This window comes from Onychomys torridus, chromosome 5, assembly GCF_903995425.1.
Source record: "Onychomys torridus chromosome 5, mOncTor1.1, whole genome shotgun sequence".
NCBI lineage: Eukaryota > Metazoa > Chordata > Mammalia > Rodentia > Cricetidae > Onychomys > Onychomys torridus.
In genome coordinates this window covers 103,350,066-103,371,986 of record NC_050447.1, presented here as the reverse complement: position 1 = coordinate 103,371,986, position 21,921 = coordinate 103,350,066, and the positions used below count along the sequence as shown (strand labels likewise).

General features: G+C 40.7%; 1 protein-coding gene across 1 annotated transcript in view; it reads left to right on the top strand.

Annotated features, from left to right (window-relative positions):
• Cdkal1 (CDK5 regulatory subunit associated protein 1 like 1) overlaps window positions 1-21,921 on the top strand; it is a 554,248-nt gene that overhangs the window by 152,920 nt on the left and 379,407 nt on the right. Inside the window, 2 exon segments of the mRNA XM_036189139.1 lie at window positions 2,851-2,899; window positions 16,988-17,108. Coding sequence (XP_036045032.1) covers window positions 2,851-2,899; window positions 16,988-17,108 — 170 coding nt within the window.

The window sequence follows — 21,921 nt, the reverse complement described above, 5'->3', positions numbered from 1 at the left end:
TCCTCTTTTAACCCTGTTGTGTCTTTAATAGGCCCTGGCCTTTAAACAGTCTCTATTTTGGCCAGGCAGTGGTGGCGCATGCCTTTAATCCCAGCACTCAGGAGGCAGAGGCAGGAGGATCTCTGTGAGTTTGAGGCCAGCCTGGTCCACAGAGAGAGTTCCAGGATAGCCAGGGCTATACACAGAGAAACCCTATTTCTAAAAACAAAACAAACAAACAAACAAACAAACAAAAAGACTTTTATGCTGTCAGCCTTTTTTTAAAAAAATTATTTGTTACACTTTTAACATTTCTTTCTCTACCACCTTTCTTCTCTTTGTTTTTAGACTATTAGAGAATAATTACTGTGTGTGTGTCTTTGGAGACAGAGTTTCTCTGTGTAGTTTAAGGGGCCTGTCCTGGATCTAGCTCTGTAGACCAGGCTGGCCTTGAACTCACAGAGATCCTCCTGCCTCTGCCTTCTGAGTGCTGGGATTAAAGGCATGCGCCACTGCCGCCACCCAGCAAAATAGTTACTCTTACCTAGACTAACGTGCATAAATTATTATTGTTACTATATTACATTATCTGGTTTTTTTTTTGTTGTTGTTGTTTGTTTTTTGTTATTTCTTGTTTCTACTGTGCCTACATTTTTTGCTGGGGTTTCCAAAGTGCTCACCACAGGCTGGAAGTCCGTTGTTTTTTCTTCAGTAGTTGACAAAGGCATCTCCCTCCTGAGAGCAGGCAGAGACAGAACATGCACATACCTCTTCATTTTCTTATGTGTGAGACACTGATGTCAAAGAAATACTTTTCAGTGCCATCATGTGTAATTGTAATACATTCGTGTAAAAGGTTCTTCTATCCCAGTTTGGGTCCATCACATCGCTGTGGTATGATAGTGCCGTTCTATTATTAGTGGGGTGTGGATGAATGCCATGGTCCTGTGAATGGGATGGTAGGCAGCTGGTAAAATGAGGCCGGTAGACCTAGATGCATGGATGCTGTTTATACATACACCTGCCCCTTGATTTTTTTCCTTGTCCACCTGTATAGAAGCTTGTACTATGGTTTGTAAAAATGACAATGGCTGCAGAGAACACAGGCTCTCACTCAGAAAGACTTTCAGTATCTAGTTTTCATAATGATTAGTTTGTTTGTGCTGCAGAAGTAGAAAGTGAGCCAGGCATGCAACTTGTACTTTTTATCCCACACTTTGGAGGCAGAGGCAGGCGGGTCTCTGTCTGTGAGTTTGAGGCCAGTCTTGTCTACAGGTTTACACCAGGCAGAGTTGCATATTCTTTCTGAGGGTGGGAGAGAGGCTTGTTATGGGTTGATTTAGCCCTATTTTACTATTCTATTTTGCTTTGCTTTTATTTTCTGAGCCCTTACTTTGTGTGTGTGTGTGTGTGTGTGTGTGTGTGTGTGTGTGTGTGTGTGTGTGTGTGATAGAACAGTGATACTTGGAGCAGTTTTAGAGGATCAGTCTTAAGCTATTTTATTTGATGTCTCTAACTTCTGGGATCATGATTTTATTTATTTTACTGTCTTCATTCTAAACTCCTCGGTGTTCTCTCAGTTTCTTAATGGCTCTTCCTGCCTCCGTTCAGAGGACATGTTTGGTCCATAACTCCAGTTTATTACCTTTCTCTGTGCTCTTGTGGCATTCTGGGAATTCTTCCCTGGTCTCTCGTATGTGGAAAAGGACCCTTACTATTAACCTTGGGTACCCTGGGTCTGAATATGCTACTCAGCACTAGGTACAAATTCATGGAAAGGATTTTAAAAATTGATAATAAAGCAGGAGATTTCCCATGTATCTCCTTAATATTAGCAATTAGTTACATTGCTGTAACTTGCAGCTTTGTAGGAAGAGATATATTTTAATTAAAATTAAATGTATGTTTCAGCTTGTGTTTAGTTTATGTGGATAGCTGTTGTCTGACTTCTTCTTGGGAGATAATAGCAAGTGTCTGTTTAACCAGTTAAGACCCTGACAGTAGATCAAATATACAATTCAACCCAATTGTCGCCTGAGTGCACGAGTGAGTTTATTACTTTATTACAGGGTTGACTTAACAAAGCAGGATGCCTCCTCAATGAAAATTCCATCCCAGTGTTGGGAACAACTCACTAAAGCCGCAACTTAAAGCACCCCACCCCCTCTTCTTCCCACCAGCTGTTTACTGCATGAAATTTCTGAGCCACCTTTTTAATTTTTTTTTTTTTTTTTTGGTTTTTTCGAGACAGTGTTTCTCTGTGTAGCTTTGCACCTTTCCTGGAACTCACTTTAGATACCAGGTTCGCCTAGAACTCACAGAGATCCGCCTGGCTCTGCCTCCCGAGTGCTGGGATTAAAGGCATGCGCCACCACCGCCCAGGTCTGAGCCTCCTTCTTTTCCGAGGTAATGTCTCGGCTCCCAGTAATGGTGATGCAACAGGAAAACACTGTTTCCGGCTGACTATGTCATACTGTGTGAAGTCTTCACTTACCAATGGAAGACACACTTCAGTATTTCTCATGACAGTCACATAGATTACTTTTGGTTATCTATCTGTCTGTCTATCGTTCTATCATCAATCTAATGCATATATGGAATTAGGTAAATCAATTAAAACCTACGTAAATGATTCTATCATCTATTTATATTTATATTTTCATATATGTATGTAAAATTAGGTAATTCAAATAAAACCTATATCTAATCCATCTATTTTATGTGCGCTTATGCACACACATGCATGCACACACACACAATATTAAGTCAATCATGTAAAACCTACATCAGCATTCTTAGAAAATGTACCTTGACTCCAGCAGGTGTGTAAATGCACTTCCCCTCTGATTTCTTATTCTTCTCCCTTTCCAGGTCCAACAGATTGACCGTGTGGTAGAAGTTGTGGAGGAAACAATTAAAGGTAATGGTGGAACGTAAGATGATGAGCAGATGCATTTTCTGAAGTAACATTTTTGTATACTGTTCAGTTAACATTTACTAAGCATTTTTATAAAGGATAGTACTGTACATTTTATCCTTGGACTCACACACAAACTTAGAGGTAGGTATATATATATATTGTTTTTAAAATTTGTATTTAAAAATTTCTGTAAGACACTGGAAAGAATGAGCAATGACGGACGTCATGAGAAGACATAGAGAGTTTGTGGAGTAAAATGAGGTGGTCTTTACAAGCCGCATACTGTGTGATGTCCGCCATATGGGATTCTGGGAGAGGGCAATTGTAGGAGCAATGAAAGGATCAACCTCCTGGAGGTGTAGAAGAGTTGGGTGAGCAGAACACAGCAGGTATTCTGGCCAGCGATACTTGTCATGATTCTGTGATGCTGAACACCTGTCAGTATACCTTTGCTCAAAATCATCAAACTTCTTCTGTCAACTGTGAACCCTAGTGATCCGTCAGTGCCAGCTCCATCCTTAACAAACCTGCCACTGAGGCACTCTGGTGCCGTGTGTTGGCAGTGGATGATGGAAGCTCTCTGCTTCTGCTCAGTTTATCTGTGAACCTAAAACTTCTCTGAAAACTGAAATGGATTCTAAAATGAGTGGTATTCCATAGTGAGCTTACCTGGAGGTGTGTAGAGCTATGTTAGGAAATGGAGGCCTTTCTCTCCCAGGCTTCTCACTGAGGAGTTCGGCCCAGTGTACATTCACTGGAGAGGTTGTATTTATTCCACTGACAGTGAGACTGCCTTCATCATAATCTGTAAGATTTGGTTCTTTACCTCCTGTTTATACTGTCCTCGCTTCCTTTAGGGAGCCCAAACCAGAGAAATACTGTGCTCTTCACCCAGCAGCTTTGAGATGTTTGTTGATTTCCTTTGAGGACGTTCTTCTTCTTATGCCTATTGCTCTCAGCTGCAGCTCGAGAGGATTTGAAGGTTTTTCTATAGACTTCAGCTGCTTTGCTTTTATCTTAATGTCCCAAACAGAACTGTGTAGCCTCTGTGTGCCTCTCCAGAGCGATTTTCCACATTCAACTGTGTCCTTTCAGGCTGGCATTTATGTGCTATATTATTTAAGATCCTTGTTGTTGTTTTGTGGTGCCCAATAAGATCTTCACTCAATTGTCCTTTATAACCTTTGCTCTCTGGATCCCAGTAGGATCCTTGCTTTCTTGTATCTAGTAGAATCTTCAGTCTCTGGAGCTCAGTGGGAATCTCACTCTCTGGTGTTTACTAGGATCCACATTCTCTGACATCTAATGGATGTTTAGCTAATTGGGGAGGTGGTTCCCTTCTTCCAGCGTTTGGGTCCTGGGAATTCAACTCCGCTGTCATATTCGCAGGCAGGTGTATCTACCCACTGACTCATCCATCTCTCTCTCTCTCTCTCTCTCTCTCTCTCTCTCTCTCTCTCTCTCTCTCACTGTGTGTGTGTGTGTGTGTGTGTGTGTGTGTGTGTGTGTGTGTGTGTGTGTGTTTATATGTATTTTGTTGAGGGAAAGTGTGAGTTATGAAACCAGAAAGGGGACTGTGAGACCTAATCTAAAGGGAAGGAGGGAGGGGGGAGGGGGCGGGAAGAACACTCATGTGCTATGAATGCAGAAAGTACTGTGGGGGAAGGGTACTAGCTTTGTGGTGAATAAGGGGGTTGGGGAGGGGAGGAGAACAAATATGTATGAAAATGCTGTAATGAATGTATTATTTTGTATTCTAACTTAAATGAATTAACACAGACCAGAATAAATAAATCCCACTACCTTACAGTCAAGTAGCCCTGCCTTTCTTCCTTGTTTAAATATTGACTTACCTGCTGTCAGGCTGAGCTTACATGCTAACCGCCTTGTAAAACCCAATGTTTGGTTACATGGGAAGACAAGGCTCTTAAGTTTCATTAATAATCTTAATGAAAGACTCTGTGACATCTGCTACTGTAAGCCAATTTCCATTTGCATGTCATTGGTTAAATGTCTCTATGCTGATTATTTTTGCTATCTCTGTAGTATGCTCAGATATGTCAGTTTCTAAGATTCATGTTCTGATTTCTACATCATATTGCTTTATATCATATGAGTATTGTAAAGTATCAGTCCCACAAAGAATTTGCATTACCTTTAAACTTTATATTCTTTATTCTAATAGGACTCATTTTGAAAACACATCAAGTTCTGACTCCATTACCAAGACATGTTCACTCAACATATATATAGCTCTGATATACTTTTATATACTACTACCACTCTAAGGATAGAGTCAGTCTGCAAAATGCTTGTGTTTCTAGGCCTGGGGGCCTAAGTTTGATCCTGAGAACCCACAGAGAGAAGCTGGCATGGTAGCATGTTTGTGTAAACCCAGCTCAGGAAGGTGGATGGACATAGGTGGATTCCTAGAGCGCCCTGGCCGGCCAGCCTCACTGAATCTGCATTGTGAGTTTCAAGCCAGTAAAGATCCTGTCTCAGAAATAGGGTGGGTGGTGCCTGAGCAATACCACATTGCAGTTGCCCTTCAGTCTCCACATCATACTCACACCCCTTTCATGTGTACCCATGCACTTGTGTACCAGTGTACATGAACATGCAACACATACACGCACACATGCACACACAAATTTTGTTTCCCCTATACATTATTTTAACAAAAATAAAAAACTTAGGCTAGCTGACCATAACTTGGTTAGCTTGGTGTTAGAGATTGGCCTTGTCGTTCCTCAATAGGTTCCTGGCATTGAGAGCCACTTTTTTGGCTCAGTATAATTTAAGGTCCAAAGATAGAAAAGCAGCTGGGGTTCTCCTAGCTTTCTACACATATGCTTATGTTTCCAGGATCCCGTGAGGGTCTTGCCACCTCCGCCTCGTTTTTTTTCTCATTACTGCACATGAGTGACTTCCTGGGGATCACCTTGAATCTATAACCCTTTAATTATTTAGTTAGCAAATCACTTACAGCATTGATTTTCATTGTTGTTTTTTATAGAAATGGAAGCTTACGTTCACTCGTAGTGTTTGACACTTCCCTTGCATCATTAGCTGGTCTTGGTAGGACTATACTTGCATTAATTACTGTAGCAACTGCAATCAGTGCCTTGTCCAGCTCCTGGTAGCTTATCTTTTCCATAGACATGAATTCGTTTGTACTCTACAGGAAGCCTGGTTGCACTGATTATGCACTGGGCAGCGGCAAGTCTGAAACCTTGCTTTCTGCTTCCAAAGCCCACGTCCTTTCTGCTCTGTGAGGTTGCTTACAGTGAACAGAGGAAAGTGAGGAGGGAGGATCTGTTTGTATAAATGCCACCCCTCCCTATTGTTTAACTTTGCTGCTCACCTTTTCCAATTCTTGTCCAGTCTTAATACAAGGGGAGGTACCTTGTCTTACTGCAACTTGATAAGCCATGTTTGGGTGATATCCATGGGAGGCCTGCCCTTTCCTACACAGAAATGGAGGCAGAGTGGATGGGGCAGGGCTGAAGGGAGGTGGAGGGAGGGACTTGGAGGAGAGGAGAGAGGGGAAACTGGTAGGGATGTTAAAAAAATGTAAGAAAATCATAAAATTTAATGTATATAATTTTGAATGTTTCAATAATAACTCATATATTCAGAAAAACTTAAGAATGTATTTGATTGACTGATTATAACCAGTGCCTGATGGCTTTCATCAGATGTACTTCATAAATGCTGTGTATGGGCATTTTCAATTTTGAAGGTCTGGCTTTTCACCATGGGGCTCCTTCACCCCCAGTCTTAATAAATTTTTTTCAGTGGAATTTGGTTGTAGTGAAAGGCTTTTTACTTGATTAGTTTTAAGGAAAATTAGCAAAAAGCTGGAGTTCTAGCAGAGTATACTATGAAATTGACACTTCCCTTGCATCATTAGTTGGTCTTGGTAGGACGATACTTGCATTAATTACTGTAGCTTGTAATAATTTCTGTATACTTGCAATAATTACTGCTCTGTGAGGCTGCTTACAGTGAGTGTCCTTCCTGAGACGAGGGCTGTCACTGAGCCTGGAGCTAGTTGTGTTTTGGCTTGAGTGGTGGACAGCAAGCCACAGCCATCCTCCTGTCTTTCTCCCAGGGCTAGGGTTTGAGGCTTGAGCTGCCATGCCTGGCTTTTTATATGGGTACTAGTAACTCAAACTCAGGCCCTCGTACATGTGCAGCAAATTCTCTTCCTCCCTGAGCCATCTCCCCAGCCCCACGGGGTTCAGTCTTCAAAGTTACATTTTGCTCACCAGTTCCCAAAGTTATGTGTTATACTCCTGTTGTTTTCTAGCAGCTAGCTCTGCTTTCATTGTTGGGTGTGGTAACTTTAGGATGGTGGCTGTGAGCAGGAGAAACAGTAATGTTTTATATTGTGACATGGATGCTTTATACATGGACGAAGCATCTATCATTTTATTGTTTCAAATACCACAACTTTGTAGCTCTTTAACAAATTTCTAAATTAGGAAGGTCTGTCCTAGCAAGGCAGGTGGTGGTCTGATAGGCTTCTATTCAGGATCATGGAGCAGGAATCTTATAGGTCTTATTAATAAGAACAAACCTGAGGCCAGTTATTGGGGTGAACGCTGGAAGATCAGAGAAGCAGAACAAGCCACAGCTACCTCACCTTGCCAGTTCCTCAGCTGGTCTTGTTTCCTCAGACTGCAAGCTTCTGAGTCCTCATCCAGAATGGGTCTCAGCTGAACTACTGCTAGAAGCCTAAAAGCTTAACCAGCCAAATGCTTCTAGTGTCTGGTCTTCACTCCTTATATAATCTTTCTCTTTCTGCACCCACTCCCTGGGATTAAAGGCTGGATTTCTGGGATTAAAGGCGTGTGTCACCATGCCTGGCTGTTTCTAAAGTGGCCTTGAACTCAGAGATCTGGCTAGCTCTGCATCCCAAGTGCTGGGATTAAAGGTGTGCACCACCACCGCCCAACTTCTGCTATGGCTTGCTCTGACCCATTTACTAGCCACCATTTTTGGCTTTGTTCTAGTGGCTGTCTGTTCTCTGACCCCAGATAAATTTATTAGGGTGCACAATATTGTGGGGAACACAATACCACCATAGGGTCAGGGCTAAGATACCTGCTCTTCTTTCAGGACTGTTTTGGCTGTTGACAGTTTGGATGCACACTTGAGTTAGATTGCAGAAAATTGATACCCCACATATCTCCTTCCCTTGTCATAAATGGCATCTCTGCTTACAGAAGTAGCAATTAATATGTAAGATCAATGTGTGTTGTAATTCACTTGCAAAAGGTGTTTCTGTGAGAGTAAGAAGACATGTTGCTTAGGTGTACACTCTTTGTTGTAGCAGTTTGTCCATTAATCTAACTTTAGTTATTATGAGCTAAGCCTACAATAGTATGCAATGGAGGCAGAGTGTCACTGAGAACACCAGTCTAGCAATGCTTTCATTTTCCTAGTGAAGTTCTTTCTTGTCCACACATCAGTTCCACCCTTTACTGTGGTAAGGCAGGCACATTTGTCTGTGCATCATGACTGTTGACATAAAATAATCTTCATGTTTGCTGAGACTTAACCCATCTTCTCTGATCTTATCATAGCATCTCCCAACCTACCTCTCTACCCAGAAAGGTTTTATCTTTAATTAAATAATATTTAATTCATATTAAGTGGTATGATTTTTATTTATTCTTTGAGAATATCATGCAAGCATGCAATGTTATTTTGGTCATGTTTATCTGTCTCCAGTCAAACTCTTCATAGTTTTTCCCCTGCAACACCCTCCCAGCTTCAAGTCTTTTTTTTTTGTTTTGTTTTGTTTTTGAACTACCTACAGAGTCTAATAGTTCTGTCTATATACTCATTAACATGGGACTACCCACTGGAGCATGGTCAACCTACCCTGACCTCATCCCTAAAGAATACTGACTGTCCCCTAGCAACCATTCACTTTCAGTATCCTCAGTTAGGAGTAGAGGCTCATGTGCTTTTCTTCCATCCAAGCTGGAATATTGACTGGATTATTCCTATATAGGTCTTGTGTAGGCAGCCATGGCTGCTGGGAGTTCATCAGCCCTGCTGTGTTCAGAAGGGACTATTTTACATCCGTCCTTCCTGACCACTTGCTCTTCCAGTCATTTTACCCTGTCTTCCTGAATGTTTTCTGAGCTTTCAGAGGAGAAGCTGTAACATAGACATCTCATTGATGACTAAACACTACACAGACACTTGTTCTCTGCACTTTGGCCACTTGTGAGTCTCTATATAAATTGTCATCCACCCCACTAAGATGCTTCTCTGATTGGCCTTGAAAGGTCCCCAATCTATGTATATAGACATACCTATACAAAGGGCAGTTTGATACTATGTCCTATAAGAAAATAATAGTGACAGTTTCATTCCCAGTGCCTATGGACTCCCCAGCCATGGGTCCTTGGCCACATATGCCAGGCATGAGCTTCTTCCTTTGGAGGAAGCATTAAATTCAATCAGATAGTGGTTGGATATCCCCATCACATTTGTGCCACATTTGCACCAGTGGGCGTACCTTGCTAAGTCAGTCATTATTGTACGTTGCAGGTTTACTGCTGGATAAAACTGTTGTTGTTCTGCGCTGGAGAGATGGCTCAGCAGTTAAGAGTACTGGTTGCTCTTCCAGAGGACCTCGGTTCAATTCCTAGTACCTACATGGCAGTTCACAACTATCTGTAACTCTAGTTCCAGAGGATTTGATAACCTCACCCAGACATACATGAAATTTAAAAAAAAAAATGAAAAAAATAATTTTAAAACAAACAAAACCACAAAAAATCCTGTCGCTGCCGTTTGTCCCCCAGCAGCCTTATGACGAAAGCTAGTCATAAGGAGAAAGCTTCTAGGTCAGTACCAGGTTGATTTCTCCAAATCCTATGACCAAAGTATATGGAGTACTCAGCAGTCAGGTCTTATCACCAAGTTCTGGTGGGTAACCAAGAGTTTTACATTAAGGTCTAGAAGCTACTGTGCTGAGAGACCAGTACTTCCACAGGCTGTCTTCCTCAATGTTGGGTTATACTTTGAGTTCTTTAATTTCAGTGTATTAAGGAAAAGATATTTCTAATGAATGTAGATGTGTTTCTGTGTTTGGGTATATGCATGGGGCCCCAGGAAATCAGAGCTGTGGATCTAGTTGGAGTTGGAGTTATAAGCAGTAGTGAACCACCTGATGCATGTTCTGGGAACTGGATTCAGATAGCCTGCCAGCATGATAAGCACTCTTAACTGCTGAGCTGTCTCTCCAGCCCCATCTTACCCTATGTGCATTACTCTAGATACTATTAAGTTCTCCTTTCTGAAGGAACATACTGTCTGTCTTAGTGACTGAGTGGGAATCAAGCCAGTTTTAATGTTAAATATTCTCTTCCAGCCTCAACTTGTGAAGAAGCTGCTGTGTCTGTTGAACTCATTTTATTTTTCAGTGCTCAAGATGAAAATATTGGAAGGAAGGGTCATACTTTTGTTGTGGATATCTGAAAGTGCTCCTCCCCATCAAAAGTGTTACATATGAGGAATTACATTGAATGGAGCAGAGGAAAACTTGGACTACTCTCTACCCTCTGCCCCTGTGTCACTTCCTTTCCTGGGAATTTTTCCAGCAGATTGACCCAGACTATAGGGTTCAGACCTGCCTTCTCAGTGTGTGTCTAATAGCTCTCTATTTGTGCCAAGTCAGCAGTCAGCAAGAGATCAAGAAATCATGGCAGGAGCCCTCATTTTTGGTGGTAAGCTGGGTGGTCACATAGCAAGGAAACAATGACCTGGCCTCTAAAATTAGGTGGGTTGAATGAAATTTTGAAGGAAAGTCTTGGCTGTTGGCTGTTTTATGGAGCCTTTAGAAACAAAGAAATGAAAGACAAAAATATACAGAAGGAGTCCCAATTGCCAGATTGTTGATATTTTTGTAACACATAATGACTCTCCAAGCTAATGTGGGTAAGGAGAAGAGGGAAGAGGTTGGTGTGTAGTACCACAGCTTAGTCAGTAACTAATAAATACATGTTTTCAGGATCATCATGTTTCTAACATTCTTTTACTATGTATGTTGGCTTGTGAATGACTTTGCTGACTGGCTTCCTAATCAGACACCTGGGTGGCCTTCTCTCATAAAGGCCTTTAGAACTTTGTGGTTTAGTCAGACAACACTAACACTGCCTTGATCCACAGACAACACTGTATATTGATGCAACTTGTATAGCGACTTTTGCACAGATCAGGTAGGATGGCTTGGCTTTTCTTGACCCAGGTTTAGTGTTAACAATTTGAAATTACTGTATAGCAGTGAATCATAAGCAGCTACCTGTTTGGATTCAAAATTCACTAATACGTAATAAAATCATTTCATGAAAGTTTTCAGTATACTAGCTGCAGTGTAAATCCAGCATGGAATCAGGGTTTTGAAGTTGGTTCATAAATTGCTGTTGAAAGGTTTTAGGGATTATAATTGAATTTAGTTTTTATAGTGTTGAGTTTTAAGTGATATTTAAAAGTATTAGCTTAGTGAAGTGTTTATTAAAGATGGCTAATAATCTTTTGCGTTATATCTGATTGTTGTATAGAGACATGAAGTGGGAGTGTATTTAAAATGGAAAGGAGAGGACCCTAGAAGGTCACTGCTTTTGTGGGTTCCATACCACATGTGACATTTCTTCTCTTTCTTCCCTGTATCACAGTGGCATGTCCTTGTTTTCATCTTGTCCCACTCTTACCAGTTCCTCTGCAGGAAGAGTGTTAGGAATCATCCTTGTCACCCTGAGCATCATTCTTTTTTATTTTATAATTTAATTTACTTTTACATATCAGCCACAGATTCCCCTGTCCTCCGTCATCCTGCCCCCTTCGCACCTCCCCCCAGCCCATCCCCCATTCCATCTCCTCCAGGGCAAGGACTCCCCTGGGGATTCAGCTCAGCCTGGTAGATTTAGTTGAGGCAGGTCCAGTCCCCTCCTCCCTTCATCTAAGCTGAGCAACGTGTCCCTGCATAGGCCCCAGGTTCTGAAAAGCCAGTGCATGCACTAAGGACAGGTCTTGGTCCAACTGCCTGGATGCCTCCCAAACCATTCAAGTTAATCAACTGTCTCACTTATCTAAAGGGCCTGATCCAGCCAGGGGCTCCTCAGCTATTGGTTCATAGTTCATGTGTTTCCACTAGTTTGGCTATTTGTCCCTGTGCTTTTTCCAATCCTGGTCTCAACAATTCTCGCCCATACAATCCCTCCTCTTTCTCGCCAAGTGAACTCTTGGAGCTCCACCTGGGGCCTGGTTGTGGATCTCTGCATCTGCTTCCATCAGTCATTAGATGAGAGTTCTATCACGATAGTTGGGGTGTTTGGCCATCCGGATCACCAGAGTAGGTCAGTCCGGGCTTTCTCTCGACCACTGCCAGTAGTCTACAGTGGAGGTATCTTTGTGGATTTCTGGGGACCTCTCTATCACTTTACTTCTTCCTATTCTCATGTGGTCATCATTTATCATGGTCTGTTATTTCTTGTTCTCCCTTTCTGTTCTTGATCCAGCTGGGATCACCCTCTCCCCTAAGCTCTCTTTCCCTCAAACCTTGCCCTTCATTACCCCCCTCACATCCAGTTTGCTCATGTAGATCTCATCCATTTCTCAGTCATTGGGCGATCCCTGTGTCTTTCTTAGGGTCCTATTTTCTAGGTAGCCTTCCTGGACTTGTGAGTAGCAGTCTAGTCATCCTTTGTTTTATATCTAGTATCCTCCTATGAGTGAGTACATACCATGTTTGTCTTTCTGAGTCTGGGTTACCTCACTCAGGATGATTTTTTTCTAGAGCCATCCATCCATTTGCCTGCAAACCTCATGATGTCATTGTTTTTCTCTGCTGAGTAGTATTCCATTGTGTATATGTACCACATTTTATTTATCCATTCTTAAGTTGAAGGGCATCTAGGTTGTTTCCAGGTTCTGGCTATTACAAATAATGCTGCTATAAACATAGCTGAGCAAATGCTCTTGTGGTATGATTGAGCATTCCTTGGGAATAATCCCAAGAGTGGTATAGCTGGTTCTTGGGGGAGATGGATTCCCAATTTTCTAAGAAAGGACCATATAGATTTCCAAAGTGGCTGTACAAGCTTGCATTCCCACCAACAGAGGAGGAGAGTTCCCCTTGCTCCACATCCTCTCCAGCATAAGCTGTCTTCAGTGTTTTTTATCTTAGCCATTCTGACAGGTGTAAGGTGGTATCTCAGAGTCATTTTGATTTGCATTTCCCTGATGATTAGGGATGTTGAGCAATTCCTTAAATGTCTTTCAGCCATTTGAGTTTCTTCTGTGGAGAATTCTCTGTTTAGCTCTATAGCCCATTTCTTAACTGGACTGTTGGGTATTTTGATGTCTAATTTCTTGAGTTCTTTATATATTCTGGACATCAGCCCTCTGTCAGATGTGGGGTTGGTGAAGACCTTTTCCCATTCTGTAGGTTGTCGTTTTGTCTTGTTGACTATGTCCTTTGCTCTACAAAAGCTTCTCAGTTTCTGTGCTACTGGTGTTATATTTAGGAAGTGATTTCCTATGCCAATGCATTCAAGACTGCTTCCTACTTTCTCTTCTGTCAGGTTCAGAGTAACTGGATTTATGTTGAGGTCTTTGATCCACTTGGACTTAAGTTTTTGTTCTTAACAGTTCTTTCTCCATTCCTTTAACATGGACTTGATAAAAACAAAAAACAAAAAACAAAACTGTGGATTTTGTTCTCCATTTCTGTTAAACTCTGTTGTCTTGATTTTATTTACTCATTTTCTTCATTCTAGTCAGAAAGGTAATAAAATCCAAGTCAATCTGTCCCCATTTTGTTTAGTTTTAATTTCTTTCCTTGCCTGGCATTATGGGTGGATTCCACTTCTTGAGACAGAGTCTTACAACATTACCCAGGCAGGTCTTGGTAATCCTTCTGCTGTAGCCTCCCGAGGTATCTAGGGTCACAGGCCCATACTACCAAGCCATGGTAGCAGTCATTCATTTTCTATTACTGTGCTAGACATGAGTGACTAACAAGCCAAGGTGCAGTCTGTGAGTGTTTAATTGTAGTCTTCGCTTCCTGGTCCTTTTGTGAATATTACGTGTTCATTTTTATGATTAGTTTGCTCTAAGAATCTGCCCCTCCATTTCTACTCCCTCAGCACGTTTCTCTGCTCTCCCTTGTTTTCTCTCAAAGTCATAACTGGTTTATGCCATCTCCTTCATGTTATTCTTTATATTTTCAAATTTTAATTTGCTTCAGAAGGCAACAATATTGATAGGTGCACATGAAACCAGAAATAATTTGTACTGTGTATATTCTGACTATGGCCTGTGGATTGATGAATATTTTGAAATAATTTCCTTTGAAACGGGATGTTAAAGAGAGACTATATCACACATAATAGCACACATAATAGTTTTAGTTTGTTAGTCCATTTTAAAGAAAATTATGTTGTTTCTTTCCTTTCATCTTGGTCTGTATATAACAAGCAACCTTTATATTTCCTATTTTGTCTTCGGTACACTAAACTCCAACTACCCTATTGTTATATGTGACACTTTTTAACGAGTCATTGGATTAGAAAATAACTCTTTATGTCATTGCATGTAGATATGTTCCTCTATTTGCATGCAGATAGTGAAGATGAATAATTTATTGAATGTTATTAGAGCAGGCTGCATATTACAGTAGGACATGAGGAAATTTGCCTGGGGTTCATATAAAAATGGTTCTGCTTTTGCAGTCGTTCTTGACCTTTTAGACTCTCTCAGAGAACTGTTGTGTTATCCCACCAATCTCACTTCTTTATCTTCAGCTCTTGGACATTGCAAGTCTAAGTTTATTGGCCTTTGATCTCTGGCACTCCTATCATCTGCATACTGGGCTCTTCACATTTGCCTTTATCTTGATAATTACCTCTTCAGTTTTCTTTGCTCTGAAGCCTTTTGGTGTAGACTGAGCTTTGCTATTGGCTGATGCGTTTATCTAAAATATTCTGTTATTAATGAAAACTCGGGAGTTAGAAATTCGGATAAAATCCCAATGAATCTGAAGAGTGACAGTGGAGTGATAAGCTGACCGTACTTTCCACATTTCCCAGAGTAAAATGCCTGCAAATCTCTAAATTTCTCCCTGCTACTTTCTGCATATCTTTGTATCATACTCAGTGGGTCCTCTAACATCCAGCACAAGTATCCTCTACAAATGAAGCGAAAATAACAGTGTTATCAAATAAGCTAGGAATGTTGCTTTATTGCTAAATGAATTACTGTATAAAAAAAAACACTAAAGAGAGTTGGTCAAGAGGAAAAGAAGTGGAACCACATGATAAGATGAATTCCAAGGAGCATTAGGAAGTGTCAGAAGTAGTATGTTGGTAGGTAAATATAAACCATGCTATAAATATGTATTTTTGTTTAAAATAATAATTGTAGCACTGCCCTTTTGGCTTTGCATAACTATTTATGCTAATATGTGTGACAAGAATAGCTTGTGGATGAAGGCAAAGAGATGGCACAGAGACCACTGAGTATTATTGCGGAAAGGTCAACATAGGCTCTCACTGCAGAAAAAGTAATAGGGAATATTCTTGACCCAAATTTAAGAGCTCAAACAATACAATAGACGCAAAAAGAAAATACCTTTCTACCCTAGGACAGACAATGAGATTTTAGGAATAAAATCAAAACATGAACCATGAAGGTAATAGTTGATAATTTGAAGTTTTTTATACTAGCCAACATTTTTTCCCCAAAAACCACCATCATGAAAGTTGAAATATAATGTACAGAATGAGAGAAAATATTTAATTATCTTATGTCTGATGAAATTGGGAATATAAAATGGTCATCTCTTTGCAAAGCAGTTATTTCTTAAATGGTAAAATATAAATTCACTAAATGATTCAGCAATTTCTTTATTAGGACTCTAAGAGAAGTGAAAGCATGGGTGTATAAAGGTTTATGTGCAGATGTTCTTAGAAGTGTTGCTATAACAGATGTTGGAAATGAAGTGGATGCCTGTCTTCTGGCCATGAACTAATGACATATGTTGTGTGTGGCATGGGAACAGATGGGCTAAGCTAAAACTCAAAGGAGTTTCCAATGTTGATGGAAACATTCCCAAACTGTGTTATTGTCATGATTACAAAACTGAAGATATTTATTTAAAATCATCCAGTTTTGTTTTCACAGTTTACAACTTTTATAGGCTGTAGTATAGTCACTAATAAAATTATAAAAGCAGTGTGTCACAGTAAAAATGTATTTGAAATCATTGCTGTGTACAGCCAAGATGGATGGTTTTATAGGATATATCACATGGTGCAGTCAATAACACAGCATGTTCTGAATGCAAAGAAGAAACACTATATGGTAAAATTGTGACTAGAAGCTGAGGGGATGTGCCCATTCTTTGCTGTGTGTTTTCTACATGTCTGAAATTACTTCAAAGTTTTCAATATTCACAACATTTTAAAATGGATATTATATTGTGGTTGCATTTTGTTCAAGTAACCTTGAAAGATTTTTTTTTTAAATACCTAGTCCTCATCCTAGGTTTTATGATTTTTAAGTGTGAAGCTGGGAGGGAAAGAGGAGGGTAGGAGTAGGTGACTGGAAAATATCAGCACAGGTAAGTGTTGAGTGCTGTTTCATCAAGCATTAGTTACCATCCGTATGTCTTAGTATTGTCAGAAAACAGCAGGCAGGCCTAATATCTAAGCCCCTTCTGTTGCATTAGAGTATCTGGTCAGTGTAGGGAGTGTGTTCACCCTCATGAGATTATTTACGGACATCGGTCCTTTCTCAAATGTGATCTGTAAGTGTGCACATACTGTGAGCCAATCATTAGAAAGTATAGTCAGTCCTTGAACACAGTGATTTTCTCCTTTTTTTTTTTTTTAAACTGTATTTCTTATGTTCAATATGTGATCACATATTCTTTAGGATGTTTTTCCCCTCTGGTCTCCTATAAGAGAATAAAATCAAATACAATCCTGAACATATTTATTGAAAATGGTAAATGACAGTGGATTTGTGTGGCATGCTAATATGTGTCTTGTGCTTGATTTGAAGGACACTCAGTGAGGCTCCTGGGCCAGAAGAAAGACAATGGGAAGCGGTTGGGAGGAGCGAGACTGGATTTGCCAAAGATCAGGAAGAATCCATTGATAGAAATCATTTCAATCAACACGGGGTGAGTATCTCTCAGAGTTGCTATTGACAATGTGGACTCTGACTTTCCGGGACATGCGACACCAATGGCAGTTGAATGTTTTCTTGGGGAAGAAAAATCACCAAAAGAGCTAAAGCTCTTCAGTCTCTTCTAAGATGTATCTTGTCTTTAAATTACATGGGTGTTTAGGGCAGGATTTTATATCTTTGACTGATACAGACTTTTTCATTTTAGGCAATAAACATGGATTTCATTTCCCTATGTGTTATTCTTGGCTAAAAATCTTTTAGAAATCTTGAAAATATAAAACAATCTCATGTCATAGCTCACGCCTGGAATCCCAGCCTGAGTCAGTAGGATCTGGAGATTCAAACCAGTCTGTGCCATATAGTGAGCTCTAGGTCAGTGTGAGTGAGAGCCAGCCTCAACTCCTCAACTCCTCACCATCCTTCTTCAATGAAAAACAGAGCAAAAGAGGTGGTATAGTCACAGGAGTGGCTGGTTACTCAGCATCTCTGATTGCTTGTCCATGATTCTGGTAGAGAAAGATTCAAATGCTAACTATGTTTGATCATTAGCTATCTGGACTGTGTATTTTAAAACATGATTCTTTATTTATGTATTTTTTCTTCATGGGTGCTTTGTCTGCATATACATCTATCTGTACAGCAGAAGAAGGCACCAGACAGTTGTGAGCTGCCATGCTGGTGTTGGGAATTGAACTCAGGACCTTTGGAAGAGCAGTGAGTGCTCTTAATCACTGAGTCATCTCTCCAGCCCTAAAACATTATTCTTCAAACAACCTGTGACTGAATATTAAATGCTCTTTGAGTTGCCACACCCTGGTCTAACTCCTCTCAAGCTATCACCCTTTTTTCTACTTATTCGTGCTTTGCTCACACTTCTTGGGCTTCATGTTTCTTTAAATTAGACTCCTGGGGAAGTAGAGGGCATACATTCCTTAACCCCAAGAGTTCCTCCCCACCGCAGAGGTCAGCTGTTGGCTGACTTTGTCTTCCTTCTGTTCCCAGTACAGCTGTTCCTTTGTCTGTGTCCTAGCTAGCTCCCAGGAGCCTTCAGTCCTGCTCCATGTTCTCCATCATGTCATCAGCTGTGTCCTTAGTCTTTCCTTTGTCTGGCTCACCCTGCACACTGCTGCTGTAGTTCACAGGAGGTTGAAGAGGTCTCCTTGGTTTCTGTTAACATCCCACTGGGGTGCCATTTAACCAACTGGGGAATCTGCTGTGGACCAAACTTCTGGCTTTCAGTGTTGAGGGTGCAGAAGCTTGGTGTCAGAACCCAGAGGTAAAGCGGCATTTGGCGCAGTGACTGCCTGACCTATTATCACCTAAGGCTGTCTGCAGTTTCCTTCATCTCAGCTATTCTTTACCTTTTCCTCAGGTGTCGAAATCTGCTGCCACTGCTGCTCCCCCAACCCCGTGTGTGTGTGTGTGTGTGTGTGTGTGTGTGTGTGTGTGTGTGTGTGTGTTTTCATGCACATGCGTACTGTTCCTCAGGAGCAGTCTACCTTATGTTTGGGATATGCTTTCTCATTTGGCCAAGTAGTTTGGGATCTGCTCATCTTTGACTCCTCAAAGCTGGGATTACAGTTGCTCACCACTGTGTCTGGAAATTTTATGTGTGTTCTAGAGATCATACTGTGGTATTTGTGCTCACAAGGCAGGAACTTCACCACTGAACTCTCTCCCTAGCCCCTCAATAAATGTTAGTTCATAATGAATTCATGTTTGTGTATGTAGAGGTTAGAGATCAGTGCCGGGTATCTGCCTCAGTGGCTTTCCACCTTACTTTTTGAGATAGGATCTGTTATGGAACGTGGTGCTCTGCAGTTCAGCTCTACTGACTGGCTGGACAGTGAGCTAAGATATTCTTCTGTTTCTATTACCTCAATGTTGAGATCACAGGCCTATGCCCCAGATTTTATGTAGGCATCAGACATGGATCTTCACATTTGAAATGGCAAACACTTTACCTATTTAGCTGTCTGTCCAGCCCCTGGTTGTTTTATTTTAAAGTCATTGCAATTTTGCCACATATTAATTATGAAATTGTTAAATATTTTATATTACAATTTTATTTTAGCTTACAAAAATAGCACTATGTTCAATTTTCTCTCACATGTGATCTGAACTCTTCTTCTATGGACTAAGTTCTGCAATGGGACTGTAATGAATACTGAAGTCAGTGGGTATTTGCTGTAACTTTCACGGTTTTGTCCCTCACATCAGAGACTATAGAATTGACCCTTGGAAGGAAGTAAGCAAGTACATTTTTGATGCTAAATCAATTCTTATTATCTCAGATCGCAATAGGACTTTGTGAGCTGTGACTAGTCATCACTTTGCTGAGTCGCCGGCAGTCTTATCGCTTCTCTCACATGAAATCAACCCTCAAGTGTCATTCCATAGTATCAGCCTGTGAGAGCTTTGCTGGGATTTCATTTTTTAACCCTTATTCCCGGTGCAACAAATTGCTTTTTTTAAAACTTGAAAATACTTTCAAATGGTTATGCTTATAATCATTCTCTTTATCAAAGTCCTAAGATTTCAGTGTTTTGTTGCAAGTTAAATGTGATGTTAGACCTTTCATGTATGTGATTTATTTTGGGAAGAGAGCCCTCTTTGGACTGTGTTTCTTGATATGGTTTACTAGGTCACCATTTGAATATCAAAGTAGGGCTTGTGACCTGGCTCAGCAGGTGAGAGCACAGACTGCTCCTGTAGAGGACTCAAGTTTTCTTCCCAGATCCCATGAGGGTGGTTCACAACTTCCTGTAGATCCAGCTCCAGGGTATCGGAACCTCCATTTCCTGAGGGCACTTGCACTGCTGTATACACAGATAAACATGCCACACTTTACATAATTTAAAAAACAACATATCAGAGGAATGTTTTAGTTGCTTTTAGCCAAGGAACAAATTGACAACTTCAGATAATGTTGTTTTTGAGAAACTAGAGGGATTGTTAATTTTATAACAGTACATATACAATGGCTTTGCTAAAGATATTTTAATATTTTACATATGAAGATACTGAAGGAACATTTTATCTTTAATATTTTGTATCTTTTCTCTGGTAAGTTTATCTTCAGTGCTTGTTTCTGTTTGTTATATTAAATATGTGAATTTTAGTTAGTTCAAGAGATTAAGTACTCTAATTTTTTCCCTTGTATTAATTTTCTTCATTTGTGAGAATTTCATGTATGTATACAACGAAGCACCTTCATTCCTCTTCTCTACATCCTTCTACCTCTACAACATGATCCCTCCCCAACTTCAAGTCCTCTTTAGTTTTGGTAACATAGCAAGTCTAGGTAGTGTTGCCTCTTTGTGTATGGATGTCTGGCCGTCCACTAAAAGCATCGTATATCCACCATTGGTTACACATTCAAAATGGATTCTTCCTGTGCCAGCAGCTCTCAGCTACATTTAGCTCCTTGGGAAGAGGTGGGATCTGGAGAACACAACCCTATCTGTGCCAGGTATTTGGCTGGGTCTTGTGCAGGTGACTGTAGCTGGCATGAGCTCATGAGTTCATTAGCCTGCTCAGACCTTGAACAGTTTTGCAGCACTCCTCACACTCGATCTTCCTCTCATAGTCTGTCTGCCTCTTTCTTTGTGACGCTTCCTGAGCCTTTGGCAGGGGATAGTTGTGGTGGTAAGGGTAGCGTGGGAAGAAACCCTAGTAAGGGCCCAGCACTCAGGCTCTTGTTCTTTGACCAGTTCTGCATCTCAGATTTAACTGCTACCCACTGGGGGGTTTAAAAAGCTCCTCTGACAAAAGTAGAGGGTAGCATAGGTCTATGGGCATAAAGACAGATGTATAGAGAGCAATTGAGCAGCATTGCCATTTAGTAAAGACATTAATAGCAGGTTCTACACTAGGGCTCCTGACCCCAGCCACTAGCTTTTGACCAAGATTATAGTACCAAGCATGAAATTACCTCCTTTGGATCAGGCTTTAGCTCCAGTCATAATGCAGTTAGTTCCCCCATAACGGTCATGTTACAGGTGCACCAATAAGGGAATCTTCTTTGCCCGTTCAGGGTTGTAGCTTGTAGAGTGCAGCTCTAGGTAAGAAAATTGATGCTTTTTTTCTCCTCAGAAGCCTGCAGAGCACCTTCTGGCACTATGAAAGCCTGGTATCAGGGAGAAAGCTTGTGGCTCAGTTTGAGTTTGATTTCTGTATGTCTTGTAGCCAAAGTGTGTGGCGATGTTTTTAGTAATGTGGTCTTTCCACGTGGCTATGGTGGGCCCCCAGGACAATGGCGGTTGACTGTGTTCTTTTGGAGAATTTGGGGTGTTCCTGGCCAGTAACTCATAAAGATATGTCCCGGGTCTGGCACTATGATTTCATTAAATAACCTAATTTATCCATGCAGTGTAATTCTCTTTAAATGCTTTTATTTTATCTTGTTTTATTTTTAAATACTCTTGTTTTTGGAAGTGACATTTTTGAGATTAGCAGTCACTTACCCTAGATGACTTATTTATAGACTGTCCTTCATGTGTCATAGTTTCTGTACAGAGTAAATAAGTATGGGTAGACCCATTCCTGTCTAGTAGGGTGATAAGACAGTATCATGGACATGGCCCTGAAAATGCACTGAGGATAAAACTAATGATAATTATTAATGCATATTCAGTGTGCCTCATGTGCTAGATATAGTTCTATGAAGTGTACATTCTTTCCATTTAATTCTCAGAACAACTTTTAAGATACTTTTTGTATAGATAACAAATCTAAGGTAAATAGAGAGATCAGTTTGCTTCATATGGTTGTCTCCATAGGGCAGGACAGGGGTGAAGTCTTGC